The sequence below is a fragment of the Ursus arctos genome, unplaced genomic scaffold (assembly GCF_023065955.2).
Source record: "Ursus arctos isolate Adak ecotype North America unplaced genomic scaffold, UrsArc2.0 scaffold_36, whole genome shotgun sequence".
Taxonomy (NCBI): Eukaryota; Metazoa; Chordata; class Mammalia; order Carnivora; family Ursidae; genus Ursus; species Ursus arctos.
The window spans coordinates 11,109,396-11,133,186 of record NW_026623050.1 but is presented as its reverse complement, the minus strand read 5'-3'; the positions used below and the strand labels follow the sequence as shown (position 1 = coordinate 11,133,186).

The following is a 23,791-nucleotide window of genomic DNA, read 5'->3' as shown; positions in this document are numbered from 1 at the left end:
TCCCACTCATGCTCTCTCTCTCTCAGAACGAATAAATAAAATCTTAAAAAAATAAAAGATAAATAGGAAGAAGAGTACACATCTGAAAATTTATCTATTAAGAGTCTTGTGCTGAGAATAATGACAGCATAATAGAATTTCAGGGTATGTTTGGAAAGTGTTTCCAAGCATCACGAACTGAAGTTGCAGTTTGCTCCAGTAATAATAGCATGATGATCATTCTCATGAAGAGTGGCTCCTGTGTCCTAGAAGACCCCAGAGAATTAGAAGGACATTTTGAAAAGCTCCGGTGAAATCCACTTAAGACCCTGAGAATAGAATTTAGTTTGTGAATTGAATCATTTCTTCTTTATTCTAGAGTTCCCCATAAACTGGGAAGAGAAACCAGTGAGACTGGTAAACTATTTTAATACCTCTTTAATAACACCCTGAATTTATACAATAGTATGACTAATTACTGTGGGTGTATGATATGCAAGGGTTCTTTATTCTCTCCACCATCATTAAGGCACGGGCAGAAGTAGGGATAAAGTTTCTCCATGAAAGTGCTAGTGAAGGTGTAAATGTGGGTCATGGTTTTAGCATTGTAGAAGGACACCTGCCCTCCTTCATAATCCAGGTATATGCCCACCTTGTTGAGGTTATTAGTCAGTTTCAGACTGCAAGAAGGCAAATCCAGAGCCTTTAGGTCAGTTTGGTTTCTTAGTCTTAAAAGCCAGAATCCTTGCTCAGGAGTTAGAGAGCAGCTGCCCTTCCGAATGATGGATTCTCTGACGACTCCAACTGTCCATTTTGTCTTCTTTGCTACTTCTACTTCCCAGTACCACTTTCCAGATGTGAAGCCTTTTGAGCCCAGCACAGCCACACTTGAGTCAAACCTCTCTGGATCATCGGGCATTACCTGCTTAATGTCACCATGCCACACACTGGTCCGGTTTTTGGAGAGCATCAGATTTGGGTGAGCTGTTTTAGGGTCTAGAGTTAATGAAGATAGGCCTAGTAAGAAAAAAAAGCAGGGCATGGGAGAAAAGGGATGAATGTAAATTCCCATAGTAAAAGACCGTATTTACACAGACGTCAGTACTTTATCTTCCCATGTACATATGCTCTTAGACAAATAATTACTTATATACTTTTTATTGTTTTATACCCATGTGGCTATATTCTAGACATTTTTAAATTTGTGGTAAAAATCTGACTTTACTTTGAAGCAATTTATGCTCCAACAAAGAAAACAATACAAATAATATTCATCTGTACTAATAAATTTAAGAAAATACAAATGTTGAAAGCATAAAGATTAGGTAAGTTTGTCCTTGGAAAACTTTCTAAAGACAATAAATATTTCAGTTATGAGATGTATTCAGGATGTACTGGGTAAACAGAGGCAAAAAGGAATGGGTTAAAAATAGTAGCTTACGCGAGAGAGTAAATACCTATTAGAGGCAGGTAAGTCTGAGCTAACTGGGAGGGTTTAGAGGACAATGGTGAGAAGTTTATATGTGATTTAATAGGTAATGGGACTTTTAAGATGTGGAGTGGTTTATGCCACGTTAATCAGAATGTGGGTCACCAATTGGGACAAAATAGTACAGAAATTAAGAGTAAGCTCGTAGAAAGTTTTTTTTTTTAAGATTTATTTACTTATTTTAGAGAAAGCGAGTGAGGGGTGGGGAGCAGAGGGAGAGAATCTCCAGCAGACTCCCCATTGAGCAAGCAGCCCATTCTGACGCTGGATCCCATGACCCTGAGATCATGACCTGAGCTGAAATCAAGAGTCAGACACTTACCCAACTGAGTCACCCAGGCACCCCTCTCTTAGAATCTTTCATAGCAATCTGATAGAGTAATTTTATGTCAGTTGATCTAATAATTAAACAATTGGGCTTGTACTTTGTAATGTTTTTTTATTCCACTTTTTTTGGTAATTAATTTATATTGTCTTCTACAAATATATTAGTCCATGACAGGTTGAGATTTTAAAAACTGGTCCTTCCTCACATTATTTGTCAAGCACTGGTTTAGACAAGTAAGTGGGCAGCAGTGTAAAAAAGAAATTCTAAATGAAGAGATGTTGGAAGCATATCAGCAAGGAGATGACACAAATTTTAGGTGTCAGGTCATCAAACCTTGGCACAAAATTTGATAAAGGAAACAAAAAAATTATGTGTTCATGTAAGGGGCACAGATACATATATGCATACACTTGTTGTTAATGGATTTATTTGTCCTTGGAAGTGAGATCAATCCAGTCCAAATCTCTTCCCAGAGAAGCCAAAGTCTTTAACATCCCAAGGAATTCTCTTCTAACAGGAGACTTTGTAGAATCCTGACTTTTTCCATAGAAGCTGAATATTCCCTCCCTCACATATCCCCATTTGTCTTGGGTTGTTGCTCTTTCTAACGTGAGAACTGGGATTTCTTTGGAGATGTCATATAGACTCCTTACCAACCTTTTTAGAACCCCAGTCTGCTGTTGTCACCAAGCCTTTCATACTTCCAGCTAACTCAGCCTGCCCAGGCTCCAAAGATTCCTATTAGTCAGCTTTGCCTCCCCTGTTTTTTTCTCATACCATATTGAGTCCAACAGTAAATTCTATCAACTCCACCTTTAAAATATATTTTAAAGACCGATAACTTTCACAAATACTACTGGCCTGGAACTATTGTAATAGCTTTTTAACTGTTCTGTTTCCACTCTTACCCATCTGCATCCTATTCTGCAATATGAATGAAATCATCCAGTTCTACTCAACACACTCGTATGCTTTCCATCACACCCAAGATAAAATCTGGAGTCCTTACAGAGCAAACAGGATCTACATGATTTACCTACCTCTGTGACCTCACCTCCTAACACATACCTCCCTTATTTACTTTGATCCAATCACCTTTACCTATTGGCTGTTTCTTGAATATACCAAAGTCATTCAGACTTTAGGGCTGTTACGCTTTCTTTCCTTTGTCCTCAAACACTCTTTCCCCATAGGGTTCATTCCTTTACATTATTCCAGCCCTTGTTCATGCAAGTTCAGTGAGATGTTAGTGATAGAATCTAGGTAGGTATAGCAGTGTTCACGATGAAATTCTTTAAACTTTTCTGTATGTTTGGAAATGTCCATAGTAAAACATAGGGAGGGGGAAGTTAACTCCTCAAAGACGTTTTTTTTTCTGGCTAATACCAAAAATAGCATGTTCATCTATCCATCACTGTTTGTACCCTTATCCTACTTTATTTTTTCTCATGAATACTTACTTACTGAATGTACCTTGCTTGATTTGCTTGACAATGGTTATCACTATGTGAAATTATTTACTGTTTCATTGTCCATTTCCTCCACTACAATGTAATCTCTGAGATGGTGGGGACTTTATCTGTTTTGTTTCCTCACATACCTTCAAAATTTGGAACTGTTCATAGGCATTCAAGTAACTATTTGTTAAATAAATAAATGAACTTCAGAGTTCCACTTGAATCCTTGACACCCAACTAATTCCACCATGCCTCATATTCCTGTTATCCTTGGCCAAAACCCATAATGTAGACCCTTCCAATGATTTATCCCCTAATGTACTCTTATCCCCATTATTCTGTTCTTTGCTTCCTCTACCTTCACCCATCCTCCCACTGCCCCCACCCGTCCCTTTTCACTCTGCCCTTTAGAACTCCCTCCCTAAATAACTCTCCTGCATCCTTGCTTTACAAAATTCTCTCATCACCTTCTTACTTTAACAGAAACCTGACTGGTTCTTCTCCAAAAAATACAACTTGAAAAGTTCATTAGACTATTCATTTTTTAAATTCAAAACCAGAGATCCAGGAGCCACCACTGCCACTTCTAGACCCCTACTCTAATCCTTATCCTCATGTAAAAATCACTCTTCTTTTGAAGTGAATCTCCCTCCTCACACCTCAGTTTCATCACTTCCTTCCTTACTGCCAGGCAGGTGACTTCACCTCCTGCTTCACAAAGAAACTATAGTACATCTTGTAGGAATCCCTCAATTCTTCCCACTCATTCTGCAAGTTCCATCTGATAAAGTTGTTTGCCTCTACCATTTTATCTTCTCTCCATTTTCAGAGGAAACTGAGTAAAGTCAATACTTTTCTCTGCTAGATCTTACTCACTCTTCCCTACTTCCACCAGTTATCCCCTGTCTTATACCATTGGTTTCTGCCTTTCTATAGGCTGTTTTCCTTCACTATTTTTTAAAAAGATTTTATTTATTTATTTGACAGAGAAAGAGACAGTGAGAGAGGGAACGCAAGCAGGGGGAGTGGGAGAGGGAGAAGCAGGCTTCCTGCTGAGCAGGGAGTCCAATGTGGAGGCTTGATCCCAGGACCCTGGGATCATGACCTGAGCTGAAGGCAGACACTTAACAACTGAGCCACCCTGGCACCCCCCCTTCACTATGTTTTTTAAAGTTCTCTTTTGGGGTGCCTGGCTGGCTCAGTTGGAAGCAAATGTGACTCTTGATGTGGAGGTCAGGGGTTTGAGCCCCATGTTAGGTGTAGAGATTACTTAAATAAAATGTATTTAAAAGTCTTCTTTTGACTTTGTTGCCACATTCACATCCTCCCTTTTAGTGGAGCTTCTCGAGTGATCTATTCACTTCACTACTGCTTCATTCCAAATCACTCCTGAACCCTTCATAATATAACTTCTACACATTCCACTCTTTTAAAATTACCTCACTGAAAGATAACACCACACACCAGTACACTCACAGGCCTAGCAGCCAAAGTACATAAAGAATTTATACAACTTATACAACTGAATGGGAAAAGATATTTGCAAATGATATATCCTCTAAGGGGTTAATTTCCAAAATACATAAAGAACTTAGACAACAACAAAAAAACAAATAATCCAGTTTAAAAAAATGGGCACGGGGGCGCCTGGGTGGCACAGCGGTTAAGCATCTGCCTTCGGCTCAGGGCGTGATCCCAGTGTTATGGGATCGAGCCCCACATCAGGCTCTTCTGCTATGAGTCTGCTTCTTCCTCTCCCACTCCCCCTGCTTGTGTTCCCTCTCTCGCTGGCTGTCTCTATCTCTGTCAAATAAATAAATAAATAAAATCTTTAAAAAAAAATGGGCACAGGACCTGAATAGACATTTTCCAAAGAAGACATACAGATGGCCAACAGACACATAAAAAGATGCTCAACATCATTAAGCCTCAGAGAAATGCAAATTAAGATCACCTTACACCTGTCAGAATGGCTAGAATCAATAATATGAGAAATAACAAGTGTTGGAAGATGTGGAGAAAATGGAACCCTCGTGTATTGTTGGTGGGAATGCAAATTGGTGCAGCCACTATAGAAAACAGTATGAAGTTTCCTCAAAAAATTAAACATAGAATTACCATATGATCCAGTAATTCCACTACTGGGTATTTACCCAAAGAATATGAAAACACTAATTTGAAAAGATATATGCACCCCTATGTTTATTGCAGCATTATTTACAATAGCTAAGATATGGAACCAACCTAAGTATCCATCGGTAGATGAATGGATAAAAAAGAGGTGATATATATACAATGAAATATTACTCAGCCATAAAAAAGAATAAAATCTTGACATTTGTGACAACATGGATGGATCTAGAGGATGTAATGCCAAGTGAAATAAGTCAGTCAGAGAAAAACACACCATATGATTCCACCCATATGTGGAATTTAAGAAAACAAATGAACAAAGAAAAAAAAAGACCAACCCCCCCTTTTTTATTTTATTTTTTATTTTTTTTTATAATGATTTTTTATTATATTATGTTAGTCACCATACAGTACATCCCCGGTTTTCGATGTAAGGCTCGATGATTCATTAGTTGTGTATAACACCCAGTGCACCATGCAATATGTGCCCTCCTTACTACCCATCACCGGCCTATCCCATTCCCCCACCCCCCTCCCCTCTGTAGCCCTCAGTTTGTTTCTCATAGTCCATAGTCTCTCATGTTTCATTCCCCCTTCTGATTACCCCCCCTTTCTTTATCCCTTTCTTCCCCTACTGATCATTCTAGTTCTTATGTTCCATAGATGAGAGAAATCATATGATAGTTGTCTTTCTCTGCTTGACTTATTTCACTTAGAATTATCTCCTCCAGTGCCGTCCATGTTGTAGCAAATGTTGAGAACTCGTTCTTTCTGATTGCTGAGTAATATTCCATTGTATATATGGACCACAACTTCTTAATCCAGTCATCTGTTGCAGGGCATCTCGGCTCCTTCCACGATTTAGCTATTGTGGACATTGCTGCTATGAGCATTGGGGTGCATATGGCCCTTCTCTTCATTATGTCTGTATCTTTGGGGTAAACACCCAGTAGTGCAATGGCTGGATCATAGGGTAGCTCAATTTTTAACTTTTTAAGGGACCTCCACACTGTTTTCCAGAGTGGCTGTACCAACTTGCATTCCCACCAGCGATGTAGGAGGGATCCCCTTTCTCCACATCCTCTCCAACAATTGTTGTTTCTTGCCTTGTCTATTTTTGCCATTCTAACTCGCGTAAGGTGGTATCTCAGTGTGGTTTTGATTTGAATTTCCTTGATGGCTAATGATTTTGAACATTTTTTCATGTGTCTGTTAGCCATTTGTATGTCTTCATTGGAAAAGTGTCTGTTCATATCTTCTGCCCATTTTTTGATTTGTTTATTTGTTTCTCGTGTATTGAGTTTGAGAAGTTCTTTGTAGATCTTGGATACCAGTCCTTTATCTGTAGTGTCATTTGCAAATATCTTCTCCCATTCCGTGGGCTGCCTCTTAGTTTTTCTGACTGTTTCCTTGGCTGTGCAGAAACTTTTAATCTTGATGAAGTCCCATAAATTCATATTATCTTTTGTTTCTCTTGCCTTTGGGGATGTATCATGAAAAAGGTTGCTTTGGCCGATGTCGTAGAGGTTGCTGCCTATGTTCTCCTCTAGAATTTTGATGGATTCCTGTCTCACATCGAGGTCTTTCATCCATTTGGAGTTTATTTTTGTGTATGGTGTGAGATAGTGGTCAAGTTTCATTCTTTTGCATGTAGCTGTCCAATTTTCCCAGCACCATTTATTGAAGAGACTGTCTTTTTCCCACCGGATGTTTTTTCCTGCTTTATCAAATATTAGTTGCCCAAAGAGCTGAGGGTCCATTTCTGGGCTCTCTATTCTGTTCCATTGGTCTATGTGTCTGTTTTTGTGCCAGTACCATGCTGTCTTTGTGATCACAGCTTTGTAGTACAGCTCGAAATCCGGCATTGTCATGCCCCCAGCTTTGTTTTTCCTTTTCAACAGTTCCTTGGAGATTCGGGGTCTTTTCTGGTTCCATACAAATTTAAGGACTATTTGTTCCAGTTCTTTGAAAAATGTCATCGGTATTTTGATCGGGATAGCATTGAAAGTGTAGATTGCTCTGGGTAGCATGGACATTTTAACTATGTTAATTCTTCCGATCCATGAGGATGGAATATCTTTCCATCTTTTTATGTCTTCCTCAATGTCTTTTAAGAGTGATTTATAGTTTCTAGAATAAAGGTCCTTTACGTCTCTGGTTAAGTTAATTCCAAGGTAACGTATGGTTTTTGGTGCTATTGTGAATGGGATGGGTTCCCTAATTTCTCTTTCTTCATTCTCGTTATTCGCGTACAGAAATGCAGCTGATTTCTGAGCATTGATTTTGTATCCCGCCACGTTACTGAATTGCTCTATAACTTCTAATAGTTTGGGAGTGGCTTCTTTTGGGTTTTCCATATAGAGTATCATGTCATCTGCGAAGAGAGACATTTTGACTTCTTCTTTGCCGATTAGAATACCTTTGATCCCTTTTTGTTGTCTGATTGCTGTTGCAAGGACTTCTAGTACTATGTTGAATAATAGTGGCGAGAGTGGGCATCCTTGTCGTGTTCCTGATCTTAAGGGAAAGGCTTCCAGCTTTTCCCCATTGAGAATAATATTTGCAGTAGGCTTTTCATAGATGGCTTTTATGAGATTGAGAAATGTACCTTCTATTCCTACACTCTGAAGGGTTTTAATCAGGAAAGGATGCTGTATTTTGTCAAATGCTTTTTCGGCATCGATTGAGAGGATCCTATGGTTCCTGAGTCTTTTCTTGTTGATATGATGTATCACGCTGATTGATTTGCAAATATTGAACCACGCTTGCATCCCAGGTATGAATCCCACTTGATCGTGGTGGATAATCCTTTTAATGAACTGTTGGATTCTATTAGCAAGTATCTTGTTGAGGATTTTGGCGTCCATATTCATTAGGGAAATCAGTCTGTAATTCTCCTTTTTGAGGGGGTCTTTGCCTGGTTTGGCAACCCCCCCTTTTTTAAAAGATTTTATTTTTAAGTTATCTCTACACCCAACATGGGGGGCTTGAACTCACAACCCTGAGATCAAGAGTTGCACGCTCCACTGACTGAGCCAACCAGGTGTTGCAAGAAAACAAACTCTTAAATACAGAGAACAAACTGGTGGTTGCCAGAGGGGAGATGGGTGGGAGAATGAGTAAAATAAAGGGGATTAAGAGTACACTTATCTTAATGAGCACTAAAAAAATATATGAATCATTGAATCATTTTATTGTATGCCTGAAATGAATATAACACATGATGTGTTAATTATACTTGAATAAAAAATAAAATTGTCCTTACCAAACTCCCAATTCCTGTTAAAAATATCTCTTTCCAATCATTTTCTTTTTTCTTTTTTTTTTCTTTCTTTCTTTCTTTCTTTCTTTCTTTCTTTCTTTCTTTCTTTCTTTTTTTCTTTTTTTTAGAGAGGGAGAGAGATGGTGGGGTTGGGGGGGTGAAAGGGGAGAGGAAGAGAGAATCTTAAGCAGGCTCCAGGCCCAATGTGGAACCCAAATGCAGGGCTTGATCTCACAACCCTGAGATCATGACCTGAGCCAAAATCAAGAGTTGGCTGCTTAACCAACTAAGCCACCCAGGTACCCCTCCAATCATTTTCTAAATTGATCTTCACATTTGGCATGAGTGACCGCTCCCTTCTTCTTGACACTCTCTTTCCTTAGATTCTGTGTCAACTTCATTTCCTGGTTTTTCTCTTACCTCTTTTGCCAAAATTCCTCAATATTTTTGGGAGGCTTCATTTCCCTTTATTTATTTCTATATAAGATGTTCCTTCCTTAACTGTATGTTCTCACTGTTCTTGGGAAATCTCATTTACATCAATAGCTTCAGCCACCCTACTCTATACTGATTATTCCAGCCCTGGTCTCTTCTAAGCTCCAGTTAGAATAGTTATCCATTTGAATATGTTCACTTGGTTTTCCTATAGGTCCTTCAACACAACATGACCAAAATTGAACTCCTCAAAGGTCCTTCAACACAACATGACCAAAATTGAACTCCTCCAAAATCTGTATCTCCTATAGTTCTATTCTTTTTTTTCCCTAAGATTTTATTTATTTATTTGACAGAGAGAGATGGCCATCAAGAGAGGGAACACAAGCAGGGGGAGTGGGAGAGGAAGAAGCAGGCTCATAGCAGAAGAGCCTGATGTGGGGCTCGATCCTAGGACTCTGGGATCACCCCCTGAGCCGAAGGCAGACGCTTAACAACTGAGCCACCCAGGCACCCCCTATAGTTCTATCCCCTATTACCAGCTCCTGTCCAGTATATTTCAGCTTCTGGAATTCTGTCTCTAGAATTTATTCTTTATTTTTCATTCCCATTCCCATACCTTTGGCTTAGCTCTTAATAACTTTTCACCTAGGTAGCTGGTATAGACTCTGCTTTGGCTTTTAGCCTCTCCTTCCTGGGAACAGAAACTATGTCTTTTATTTCTGTATCTGTTGAGTCCAACTTAGTGCTTAGCATATAGTAGGCTCTCTATAAGAGTGTGTTGAATAAATGAATGAACTTCAGTAACATTTTACTGATACACACTAAAAGAAATACATTAAAGTGTTTTAATATACACTGAAATTGATAAAACAACAACCAACAGGCCGAATATGGCCTGCTGCCTGTTTTGTAAATAAATTTGTTTTGAAAACATTAATTGAAAATTGAACACATTAACAGCCATTCATTTACACATTGTATATGGTTGCCATTTCACAGCAATGACAGTTAAGTAGTTAAGTTTTGTGGAAACACACAACCCATAAAGCCTTAAATATTTACTATCAGACCATTTATTAAAAAAGAACCAGCCTCTGCCCTAAAACAATAGCTTCTATTGTAAGGCAGGAATGGAGAAAATCCAAGCCTGAGGAATAAGCAAAGGCCTAGAAATAAAAAGTATGAAGTATATTTTACCAAGGTTTGACCACAGTTATATTATTAGTAAAATAGCCATAGATTAAGTGAATCTTATTTGATTTTCTTAGATGTAGACTTATACCAAAAATAAAGAAAAATCAGTTTGTGCTTTAAATGATTGCTAGAAGTGAATTTTGATTTTACAGGGCAAAGAGTACAAAAGAAAAACATAATGTGATCTGAACACTGCTAGAATTTGCAGAGTAGAGTAACACAGAAGAGGGAGCTATACAGAGACTTTCAAATATCTACAAAGGGATTCCTTTAAGGCTGTACCGATATGCAGTGAAACTAACTAGGGCCAATGAAAGAATCTCTAGAAAGCAGTAGGCTGAACATTTTCTAGAGCTCACACAAGTCTGGCAATAGTTTTCAATCCTGACAGCCATAACGGGAAAATGTTATACAATGTGGAACATCAGGCAGAGTACTCAGAAGGGTATTACCTTAGGAAATGGGCTAAGTTAGCCCTAGATTAAAGACTGCTTTTGAACCACCCTAACAAAGCTTAAACACCTCAACAAAGCTTAAAGGAAGTGTCAAAAGGAAAAAAGGTTATTTAACTACATGCCAAAGTTAAAGCTCCACTAGAGCTTAAAGGATTACAACAAGATCCAGTGAACAGCAATGTAAAATTGATCATGTTTGGCATTCAATAAAAAATAACAAGCCAGAAGAAACAAATCTCCCATGCAGAAGAATTCCAAATAATTTATGTAGGTACTCCACACTCCTTAAGTGTGGGCTGTGCATAGTGACTTCCTTCCAAAGTATAAAGGTGTGGGGAAGTAACTTTATAGTGGGAAACCTGACAAATACTACCTCAGCTAAGACAGATGGTATGAATAAAAACAAATACCCTGATGCTAGATTTAAACCCAATTATGTTGATAATAATATTAAATGCCAGTGGTCAAAATGCCTCAATTAAAAGCGATTGTCAGATTGGATTAAAAAAACCACAAGGCTTTCCATGCTAACTATATAAAATGCACTGAAAATATAAAAACACTAATAAGTTAAAAATAAGGTGATGGAAAAAGATTCACTGTGCTGTGATGTACCCATAAAACACGATTATTGATATATGCAACAACATAAGTAAATCTCAAAAAGCATTATGCTAAGTGAAAAAAGCCGGACACAGAAGATTATATAATGTATGATTCCACAACTGAAGTGAAATAAAGCAGATCTGTGAGTGTTAGGGGCTAGGGAGAGAATGAAGGAACTGACTGCAAAGGGATATGCAGGAATTTTGCACGTGACAGAAACTTCTAGAGATGTTTACAAAAGTTTATACATTTGTCAAAACTCATCAAATTGTACACTTAAAATTGGCAAATTTTATTCTATGTTAGTTAAAACTCAGCAAAGCTGTGTTTTCAATGTCAATTACTTGGAAAATTTGTTAACAGGAATAAATTTGTGATTTTCATTAAATCACTAACTATAAGCAATAATAATAATGAATCTATGTGAATTTAAAAACATAATAAAAAACTTTATTTAGAACTTTATAAATAAAGCCGGCTTTATTTTAGAACTTTATTTTATGTTCTTGAATTGCCATTTGTATTCTTTTCTCCTGCTCAGTCCTTTGGTATCTGCAGGATAAATAAAAACTTTGTCCTTATTTGGCCCATCTGTGGAAATTATTGGTTTTCTTTTGAAGCACTGAAGATCTCTAAACAGTCTCCTAAAATGTTATACTCTACATTATGAACATCAAACACAAGGGGATCTATAAAGACTCTATTACATACAAGAGTATATGCAGTAACCTCCTCACTCAGGGCAGAGAAGACCAGGGATTTATAGAACTGATTTAGCAAAACAAGGTAAAATGAATGGTTGTCACGTTTGATAGAAAAATGAAACAAAATCATAGGCTGAGAAGTAATTCTCACATCAGACTCTATTTACCAGTGAAAAGTCATGGTACCAGAAGAAACAGTCATACTGATGGAAGTCATACCTAGTCTTCTTTTGGCTAAACTCTACCGTTCCGCCATCCCAAACTCTATAGTACTAATTAGTGCCACAGAAGAGGTCCCACAGAAGGAACATAGATTCCAGGAACCAGTAACCACTACCCATTGATACCTGGAGAGAGAGAAAACTGCATTTCCCTCCACATCATGTATTGGATGGGACCTTTGTACAGGCCAGGGTTCAGCTTTCTGGAGATAAGCTCTCTGGGCATCAGCACCTTTGTTCCTTGTTCCAATCTGCAGGGCACATAAATCATTTACTCTTAAACATCCTCCAGGGACTGAAGGAAATATATTAATACCATACAGAAACACTTACCTATCCAAGAAAGATGAGATATCCTAGAAGAGAAAAGGAGTAATAAAGAAGTTAGATGTCTGCTTATCAACACCAGAAATTTCTTTGGCGATACTGGCCACCACCACAATTTGACCATCAATACTGGGATCCTGTGCAGATGTCCCCATTCTATCACCACCAACTCCTCCCATCCTCCATATGCCTTTTCTGCTCAGGTGTCCTTCATCTAACCCAGGACAAACTGACTTTATCTTATTTTGATTTTCTAGAGTTCCCTTTTACATGGAATAAGAGGAATTAATAGTTAGGCTATTTCTACCTATACTGCTACATGGTTTCAGTAGAAAAACACCATAGGTCTTTCAGTCCCAAAGCCACTTTTCCTTACTCTGGCTAAGTAAACTTCTGAGTGCTGAGGTGATAATCAATGACTCTTTAGAGGTCAAGCTTCAGGTAGTAAAGACTGGCAAACACTTTCAAATATGTCATTTGAAAGCCAGTCTAAGATACAACTCAGGTTGCAACATTCTTATCTTCGAGAAATAAACCTTCAAAGTTCTTTATGAAGAAATATTAAAATATTAATAGATACCATTATTAATGACATTTATTATCTTTTCAGGAGGGTGAAAGTACAGCTTCCTATTGAGTGTAAGGCAAAAGTAGCCTTCTGCTTTTCTCCCAGGGAACACTACAGTAGGTTTTTCCCCTCCTGGTGGGGGAAAAGCTGCTTCTCCATCTTTCTATCCCTCTTCTTCCCACTAGTGTACCCATAATTATGTTGATAGGGAGTCTCACTTTGAGAAAGTCGAAGGGATTCTGCTGTTCCATCCGTGCTTGGATGCTCACCAGCATCTCCTTGGCTAAGAGACACTGTTCTTGAAACTGGTTCAGATTCAGCTCCATCTCCTCATTCAAGGCTTTCCCCTCTTCTCGGAGCTCATTTAAAATGTTCTTTTCTTTGCTGTGCAGGAACTGATGTAGCTTTAGAAACTCCAAGGAGATGTGTTGCTGCAGATGTAGCTTGTTTTCCTGGAAACCTCCACGATCATCACCATGGTAATTACTGAGACTAGCACTTGGGGATGAGGACCCACACCACCCGTACTCATACAACTTGGGAAATACCATAACAGGAAAATGCATTAAAATGGCTCTTGAGTATCATCACTCAACCATATTAAATAGTAGGAGTCCTTTGGGAAACTTACTTTGTTTTTCTCAGTTAGGTTAATAGTTCAGGAATGAAATAGTCAAAAGTGGTCTCTAGGTACCTATTGCAGTAGCGAGGGTGGTAACCAATGCCATATTAAATAAGGCTGTGAGGTTAATTAATTAATTAAACATTCTAGAATGAATGATAGTACCCTCCTACCCAGAAGTACAAACTGATGTCTACCAAGTGATGCTGTTAAACTAGGGCCATAAGGAGGCTGAAAGAACTACTCTTATCTAGAAATCAGAGTTGGGGGGATGCAACTTCCACTGCCAGGACAATATAGAAGAAAGAGGAGATGAACAATGTCTGAAGCACTGAACTTGATAACTGCTATACCCCTTTTCTAAACTGCAACATCCTGAGGGGTGAACCATCTGCCTTATCCTCCTCATTTCTAGTGATTTCAACCTTTATCTACTCATTCTCTTAATCACACAGGACTTTATCATCCCCAGCAATTTCACTATCTCCAAAATTAATTTCTTACTTACTCAGGTACTTCTATTGCAACAATTACTGGGTCTCATTGAAACCTCTTACTCACTGACCCCTTCATTTCTGTTCCTCACCTTCTTCTGTTCCATGTCTCCTCTTATCCAGCTTGGATTTTACGGTCCATCGTTATAACGGCACTCTTAAAATTCACTCTATTCTCTAGCTCACACTTTTCCAGTTTTCCTTTTACCTATTTCATCGCTATTTCTCTGTCTTATTTGTTGATTCTGTCTCCTCTAACCGAGCTCTAAATATTAGAGTTATTTGACATTCTGTCCTGGGCTCTTTCCCCTTATTCTACATTCTCTTTTTAGGTAATATCCTCTCCTTCCACAGATTTAAATCAATCTCTATGCTGACTTCTTATTTCCAGCCTAAACCAACTTCTGAGCTCCAGATTCCTGTATCCAACTGTCTATTTGACATCTCCACTCACCCCCTCACATCTAATCAGTCACCACATCCAGGTTTGTTGTTGTTGTTGTTGTTGTTGTTGTTGTTGTTGTTTTTAACTCTAAATCATGTGCTGAAGCTGTTTATTTTTCTCTATCTCTGCTGCCCCTCTAGTGCAAGCCACCATCATTACTCTCTGGGATCACTGCATAGCCTTCTAAAATTATCCTTGTCATTGTCTCTCTTCACACAGCCACTAGACTCCTATTTTCAAAATGAGATGAAATCGTGTCCTATTTAAACCCTTTAATGGCTTCTTATTCATAGGATGAAGTTCAAATATCCTAATGTTATCTACGAGGACCTACATAATCGGACTCTTATCTACCTCTTCAGTCTCATCTGGTATACCATGATCCAATTTTATTGGCCTCTCTGTTTAACATAACAGCTAGCTTCCTATATCAGGACTTTTCCATATGCTCTTTGCTCTTCATAGAACATTCTTCTCCAGGCCACTTCCTTCATATTCCCCTCAACCAGTTCACTTGGCTAAGTTACTTATCCTTCAATTCTCAATTTTTAATGGGTGATTTCTTCAGAGAATACCCTTCCCCTAGCCTAGATTAGTTCTTCATGTATATATTCTTATGGTATCCTTTATTTTCATTTATAGTAATTATCACAGTTGTCATTTTATTGCTATTAATGGGATTACTTAATCCCATTAATCTGTCTCCCACCCTAGGAGGTATTACCTAGTGGGTAATACCTTACCCACTCAATAAATATTTTTCGAGTGAATGAATGTCGACTGTAATAGCTGAACTGGGAACTCTTACAACAGAAACAACATTCTCTGGAGACATTATTATTTCCATCTATCCTTCTTCTTTCCCTCATCGTACATATTTCTTCTTCCAGATGCCAAAAGCCAGAGAAGATTCTCCTCCATAGAATAATTAGTGAAGAAATAGAACCCCCAATTTAGCCCCATAACCTAGGGTCTGCTTTGCCAAGTTTCTAACTATTAATGTTCTCCTAGAGCTCCTGTGAAGCTCTAGGTAATAGTTTATTTAGTTTGGGGGAAGCTAGGAAAGATCAAATTGGATGGTAAAAACCAGCAATCCGAGAGACCTTCAATCAGAGGTAGCCTGGTTATAAACCCAAAGAAAAGAAAGGTATTTCTTTGGACATAACAATCTTCAGTGGATTTTTCTGATAAATTCCATATTTTGCCATATATAATGGGAAAGACCAGACAGATCACAACCTCAGAACAATCACCTAGTGACTGAGCCATCAGAAGGATCAGCATTTAACAGGAAAGGTCAGTCTGCTCTCTCTGTTGATCAACCATTGAGAACTTATTTCACTGCTATACTTCTTTCCACCCTACAGTGTCCACTTTCTAATTCTATAGCCCACGTGCCATTTAGTGTATTGATAATATATGTACAGGCACCTTTCTACTCATATAGCTGAAGTTACAAGGAAGGTGTTTCAGTTCTATCTCAACCCCTCTACCCTGCTTCTCACCTTGTAAGCAGCAATAGCATCTTTCTGCGTATTCTTCAGGGACTGAAGTTCCTTCAGGATTGCCTCCAGTTGACCTTGATGGAGGGTGAGCTCCTTCTGAGAATATCACATAGAATTAACCCACATTAACTTGGGAGATGAAGGGCCATAGGGCTATCTCTTCTAAAGCCCCAGGGTGTCAGGGGAAAAAATCGAGCTATTGCTGCAAGTCTTCCCTTTCACCTAAATCATAATTCCTATCTCTTCTAAGAATTGTAAAGAAAATAACCAGCAGCAGAAAAACTCAGTTTTATGCTCTTATTAGCTTACTACAGGGGTTTGAAGAAGATAACTCTACATATTCTTTTCTAGTTACACTGTTCTCACTAACTATACTTTTACTTACATTGTTCTCATTTAGAATACTCATTTCTTCCTTCTGCCCATTCAAATGCAAATGATTTCCCAATTCAAGCTTTTATTCACCATACAACCCCTATTTCAGTTTTCTCTAATCTTCTTTGAAATTCTAAATCTTTATGAATTACAAATGTGACAAAATTTAGCTTTCAATAGTAGACTATTTTGCTTCTGTTGTTTTATTCATTTTAAACTTGACTAAATTTCAAGACTTTTATAACAAGCAATATCTTGTACACCATATTCTACACAGTGTCTAGCAGAGTGCTGTCATGGCAGGGTACAGGTAAATATTTGATTGATTGAGGGAGTAGACCAGAGCTACTCCACTGCTCCTTTCCTATAATCAGCAACTCTAGAGAAAGAACTTTGCAAGATATGTTGTATTTTCTGAGCTTCCTAATAATCATCTGAATAAAGGGGTATGGTTGAAAGAGAGAAGAGACCCTACAAAAGATTTTTCCCAGCTTTCCTAAGGCATTATTCAAGGCCCGGGGCTCACCCACCATGAAGAAACGGACAGCATCAGAGATCTGCAGGAAATCTTTAGACTGCCCCACAGACAACCGAGCATCTTTGCATTGAAAGCAGATCAGTTTCCCATCTGGCTTACTGAATAGTTTCAGATTCTCTCCATGCTCTGAGCACTGTGGATGGCCCTTAAGTAAGGGTAGCTTCTTTATCTTCTCTACCAGCTTCTCAAGTACAAGGTTGAATGTACAGTTGCTATATTGACATAGCATCTTACACTCAGGACAGAATGTTTCCTTTGCTTGCTGCTTCCAAAAGTTTTGGATACAGGCCTGGCAGAAGTTGTGGCCACAGCTTAGCATCAATGGATCATGGAACCAATCATTACACAGTGGGCAGTGTAGCTCCTTAGTAATATCTTGTATCTGCGCTTTAGAGGGTATCTGGGTGATCAGATCACGCACTTCCCCATAGTTGCCTGGGTCGAGGTTGGAGGAGGGTCTGGAAGATACCTTTGGAAAAGAACAACTAAAATGAGTTTCTCTTTCTTGTTGCCCATTTCAGCACTGCAGGGGAGTAGGCTCCATTCTTAAAGGAGCTGAGAATAGGTGCAGCCAGAGTAAAAGCACCAGTCTTCCATATATATATATTTGCTTTCTTTGTTCAACATAACTTTTGAGAGTCATCTGTGTTGATACACATAACTGTGTTGATACACATTCATTTTCACTTCCATATTAATATTCTATTGAAAATTTATTTACTCGTTTTACTGTTGATAGCCAATTGGACCATTTTGGTGTTTTGCCATACAACCAATGCTACTATAAACATTCTTTCACATGTTTCCTGGTATATATACATAATGGTTTTTCTAGGTTATTTAATGTTAAACCAGCTTTTCTTTCCTGGAACTAACCTATCTTGATCATGATATATTTTTTATGTATTACTAGATTTGGTTTGGTAATATTTTATTTAGGATTCAACCTCTATGTTCATGACTGAGATTGCTTTTAATTTTCTTTTCTTAAACCATCCTTGTCTGGTTTTCTTATCTAAGTTATACTAACTGATAAAAGTAGTTGGGAAGTGTGCCTTCTTTTTCTCTTCTCTGAGTTTGTGTAAAAGTAATAGAATTATCTGTTCCTTGAGTGTTTGGCCAAATTCACCAGCATAACTTCTGAGATTGATGCTTTGTTGTTGTTGTTGTTGTTGTTGTTGTTGTTTTGCATTATCTGAAAGTACTGATTTACTTCTTGAATAGTTATGGGATCATTCAGATTTTCTATATTTTTCTGACACATTTATGGTAATTTATATTTTTCTGGGAATTTACTTTGCCTAAGTTTATAAATATATTGGTATAAAACTATATTCTCTTACTATCTTTTTATTGTGAGATATAGATTCATAAGAGTGTATAAAGCATTTAGATTTTAAATAATAATAACAAAGCAACACTTTGTAATTACCACCCAGGTTAAAAAGTAAAACACTAATTGCCAGTACCTTTGTTGTCCCCTGTGTGTTCTTTTCTAATTGCATGTGCACGTGTCTCCTTTTTTTCTCATAGATACCCAATATTCTGCCTTTTGACTTAAACATTACTATACTTTTCTCTATTATGTCATCATCTATGATTGCATCCATAGCTAATATAGTGTTTAGTTTTTCTTCTGGAATTATATGGTATGTATTTTTCTATGACTTGTTTTCTTTTTTTTTTAACATTATGTTCATAAGATTAATCTGTGGCGAACCCATGCAACTGTTCCTTTTCAATTATATATAGTATTTCATTATGTGAATATATCACAACATATGCATCCAGTCTACTGTTAGTAGACATTCATTTCAATTTTTCTGACTATTACACCCAATGCTTTTAATAATATTCTTGTATGTGTCCCTTTGTGAACATGTATAAGAGTTTCTCTAGCACCTATACCTAGGAACAGAATTGCTAGATCATGAGATATGCATCTCTTCACCTTTACTAGATAATACCAAACTGTTTGCCAAAATAAATGTAGCGATTTACACTCTGGTAGTAGAGAATGAGAATTTTGGTTATTCTACAGCCTCATCAACACTTATTGTTGTTATATTTTCTAATTTTTGCCAAACCAGCAGCTGTGTAATGGTATCTCAGTAGAGCTTTAATTTGCATTTCTTAAATTACTAATTCAGTTTAACATTTTTCATGTTAGTGGATCCTTTTTTGTTAAGAAATGTCTAAGTCTTGCTCATTTTTCTAATGGGTTGTCTTTTCCTTATTGACTCAGAGTAGTTCTCTAGTCCAGGTAGTAGTGCTATTTTTTAAAGATTTATTTGTTTATTTGAGAGAGAGAATGGGGGAGGGACAGAGGGAGAAAGTCAAGCAGACGCCTGGCTGAGTGCAGAGCTGGCTGCCGGGCTCAATCCCAGGACCCATGAGATCATGACCTGAGTCAAAACCAAGAGTCTGATACTTAACTGACTGAGCCACCCACGCACCCTGATACTAGTTCTATTTTGGTGGCTTGTGTTATAAGTATCTCCTTCCATTTCTCAGTACATGGCTTGTATTTTCACTTCCATTATGGTGTCTTCCCATGAATAGAAGTTCTTGATTTTAGTGTAATTCAGTTTATATATATCTATTTTATATTTTGCCTAGATTAAAGATGAGTCCTTCCAGGGAATATTTATGTTTACTTCTTCTTGAAGATACAAGTTACTACCAACACTCCACCATTTTATATTAATTTTATCGGTTTCAAGTCTCTAGATCATAGGGAGATTATAAATTTTAAGCCTACTCCTGTATGAGGGCAAGCTGTGGTTAAAAATTCTCCAGGGAGTCTCTTATTTTTCATTCAGACCCCAGATCAAAATAGTTTGGATTCTTTATTATCTCTCACTGCCACTCCTTCACCAAGGTTGTACCTCTTCAGATGTCCCAGCTTTATTCAAAAGTCTCAGGTCCAACTCCTTACTTGGTGCAGATCTAAGGAAGAGGGAGTATATTACATTGGAATAATTTCACTTCCAGTAATAATAGCCTGATTTTGTCCTATCATTTGAATGATAGTTTGTATAGATTTCAAATTTTAGGTTCAAACATTTTCCTCTCAGTACTTTATGGACATTTTCCATTATTTGCATTCAGTGTTGCAGATGAGAAATCCAGTGCCAGTTTAATTCTAATTTCTTTCAGGAATGAGTCTCTTTCCCTCTAGATGTGTGTAGGATTATCTTTTTATCTTTACAGTCACAAATTTTTAGCAGGATGGCTCTAAGTTTTTCTTTTCAGTATTTCTCAGTATTAAGTGATCCTTTCAGCCCTAATCAATTAAAACATTATTTAGCTAAAAAAAAACCCATTATTAGGTAATTTTTATTTAACTTTATTGGTTATTTCTTCCTGTTTATCTTCAGTTTTCTTCCTTTAGAGTTTATACTGGATGGACATTAGATTTACTACATCTACCTTCTGTGTTTCTTAATTTTTCTCTAAAGCTTCTTTTTCTCTTTGTTTACATCCCAGGAGAATTTTTAAATTTGGTATTTTAACTCACTAATTTGCTTTTGGCTGTATTAGTTCTAATATTCAACCCTTCCGCACAGCTGGGTTTTGGCTAGAAGACAATCATGTTTTTAATTTCAAGACTGCTTTCTTGGTCTCTAGATACTCCACTCTCAAAGACAGGATGAACCTGTTCTCCTAATTGCTATTAAGGTGTAGATGAGATTTTTTAAATTCTCTTTTATGTCCTGCACTAACTCTGTTTCTTAGGTGGCTATTTATGTAACTTGAGGCTTTTCTTTCATGTTGCTAGGATTTCTCAAATTTCTGATGATTCTTGGATATCCGTCTTTATAAATGAGAGCCTAGATCTATTAATAATGAAGTTCTGTGGCCTCTTTGGCATACTAGAAATCATTGTTCTCCAGGAAGTTAATGCAGTGGCAGACTTAAGTGAATCAGATGGGATGTGCCCAGAGATAAACATCCCTAAAGGGTGTGAAGGTTCCACTTGTGTTGTGGAATTTGAAGTTCTCTGGAGCACTGTCCTGTTTTATTTCCAGCTTTCACTCCCATAATGACAGCATACTCCTGCTTTATTTAGTGAGAGGGTCTTGGCCAGCTATACTTGGAGTTGACCCAAAGCCTGAATTGGTCCATCTTTGCCAATCTCTCAATTTATACTTAGCTGACTCCTCCTTAGCCTCATTCTGCTGTGAGCATAAGTGACTGAATTTAGAATTTTTACAGAATTTTGTCAAGATTGAACACTTCAGCATCTTCTCTTTTTCTAGTGTTGTGCTACAGATTTTTCGACAGTTTGATTTCTGTATCACTAAATCCCATTTTCTTTATATTATGCAAAAATTCCCTAGTGTTTTTGGTCTGCTGCGAGGGTATTCCCTGTGTTCTAGCACCATTATATTCTTTGGTATATATACTTTATGAAATTTTTATGGGATTTTGACAAGGTGGACAAGTATGTGCAGCCTGCCATTTTGACCTGGTAATCCAAAGTAATACATTAAATTGTTTTAACTGGAATATAGCTGACGTACAATATCATAAAGATTCAGGTGTACACCATATAGTGATTCAACATTTATATACATTATTAAGTGATCACAGTAAACCTAGCTATCATCTGTCACCATACAAAGTTGTTACATCTTATTAACTATATTCCCTATGCAGTACATTGCATTCCCATAGCTTATTTATTTTGTAACTGGAAGTTTGTACCTTTTAATCACCTTCTCCTATTTTGCCCATCCCTTCATCTCTCTTCCCTCTGGTAACCACCAGATTATTTGCTCTATCTGTAAGTCTGATTCTGTTTTATTTTGCTTAGTCATTTGTTTTAATTTTTAGATTCCACATATAAGTGAAGTCATACAGTATTTACTTTTTTCTGTCTGATTTATTTCATTTAGCATAATATCTCTAAGTTCATTCATGTTGTCACAAATGGCAAGATTTCAGTCATTTTTATGGCTGAGTAACATTCCATTGTGTATGTATGTATTATATATGTATATATACAATACACAAATAAACTATCTCTCTCTCTCTCCATATATATATATATATCTCACATCTTTATTCATTCATCTGTTAAACCCTTAGGTTGCTTCCATATCTTGGCTATTGTAAATAATGCTGCAATGAACACAAGGGTGTACATATCTTTTTAAATTAATGTTTTTGTTTTGTTTGGCTAAATTCCCAGGAGTGGAATTGCTGGATCAGGTTGTGTTTCTATTCTCATTTTTTCGAAGAAACTCTATACTCTTTTCCATAGTGGCTGCACCAATTCACATTATCACCAATAGTGCATGAGGGTTTCCTTTTATCCACAGCTTCACTAACACTTGTTATTTCTTGTCTTTTTCATACTAGCCATTTTGACTGGTATGAAGTGATATCTCATTGTGGTTTTGATTTGCATTCCTCTAACAATTAATGATAATGAGCATCTTTTCAGATAATGATAAGCCTTCTGTATGTCTTCTTTGGAAGACTGTCTATTCAGGTTTTATGTCCATTTTTTAATTGCATTGCTTGTTTTTTCTTTTTGGTGTTGAGTTGTATGAGTTTATATATTTTAGATAGTAACCTCGTATCAGATGTATCATTTACAAATATCTTCTCCCATTCAGTAGGTTTTTCTTTTCATTTTGTTGATGGTTTCCTTCACTGTGAAAAAGCTTTTTAGTTGGATATAGTCCACATTGTTTGTTTTTGCTTTTGTTGCCTTTGCCTGAAGAGACTGATTTAAAAAAATATTGCTAAGACTTTGCTGCAGTAAACTCTTGGAGTTTTATTTGAGGAGTTGTATGGATTCAGATATTACATTTAGGTTTTAATCCATTATGAGTTTATTTGTGTATGGTATAAGAAAATAGTCCAGTTCCATTCTTTTGCATATTAGCTGTCTAGTTTTCCCAATAGCATTTATTGAAGAAACTGTCTTTTCTCCACTGTATATGCTTGCCTTCAATTAATCATCATAGATTAATTGACCACATAAGCATGGGTTTATCTCTAGACTCTCTATTCTGTTCCATTGATATATATGTCCATTTTTTGTGCCAGTACTACACTGTTTTGATTAATGTAGCTTTGTAGTATAGTTTGAAATCTGGGATTGTGTTATCTCCAGCTTTGTTCTTTCTAAGACTGCTTTGGCTATTCAGAGTCTTTTGTGGTTCCATACAAATTTTAAGATTATTTGTCTAGTTCTATAACAAATGCTATTGATATCTTGATAGGTATTACATTGACTCTGTAGATTGCTTTGGGTAGTATGGATATTTTAACAATATTGATTCTTTGAATTTCATGAGCACAATATATCTTTCTATTTGTGTCATCTTCAGTTTCTTTCATCAGTGTCTTATAATTTTCAGAGGATAGGTCTTTAACCTCTTTTGCTAAATTTATTCCTAGGTATTTTGTATTTTATTCTTTTTGGTACAATTGTAAATGGTATTGTTTTCTAAATTTCTCTTTCTGCTACTTCGTTATTAGCATATAGAAACACAATAGACTTCTGTATAGAATTTTTATAATTTTATATGCACATATATAATTATATAATATATGTAATAATATATGTAATCCTACATCTTTACTGAATTCGTTTATTACTTCTAATAGTTTTTGGAGGAGTCTTTAGGGTTT

General features: G+C 37.0%; 1 protein-coding gene across 1 annotated transcript; it reads right to left on the bottom strand.

Moving 5' to 3' along the window:
• Nucleotides 1-454: 454 nt before the first annotated feature.
• On the bottom strand, nt 455-18,332 carry TRIM69 (tripartite motif containing 69). Its single transcript, XM_048217940.1, has 7 exons — nt 18,270-18,332; nt 17,133-17,609; nt 16,228-16,323; nt 13,380-13,613; nt 12,600-12,622; nt 12,393-12,517; nt 455-996 (listed from the first exon to the last, which is right to left on the bottom strand). Exons 1-7 carry the CDS (start codon nt 18,330-18,332, stop codon nt 455-457), a joined length of 1,560 nt encoding a protein of 519 aa, XP_048073897.1.
• Between the last annotated feature and the right edge of the window lie 5,459 nt (nt 18,333-23,791).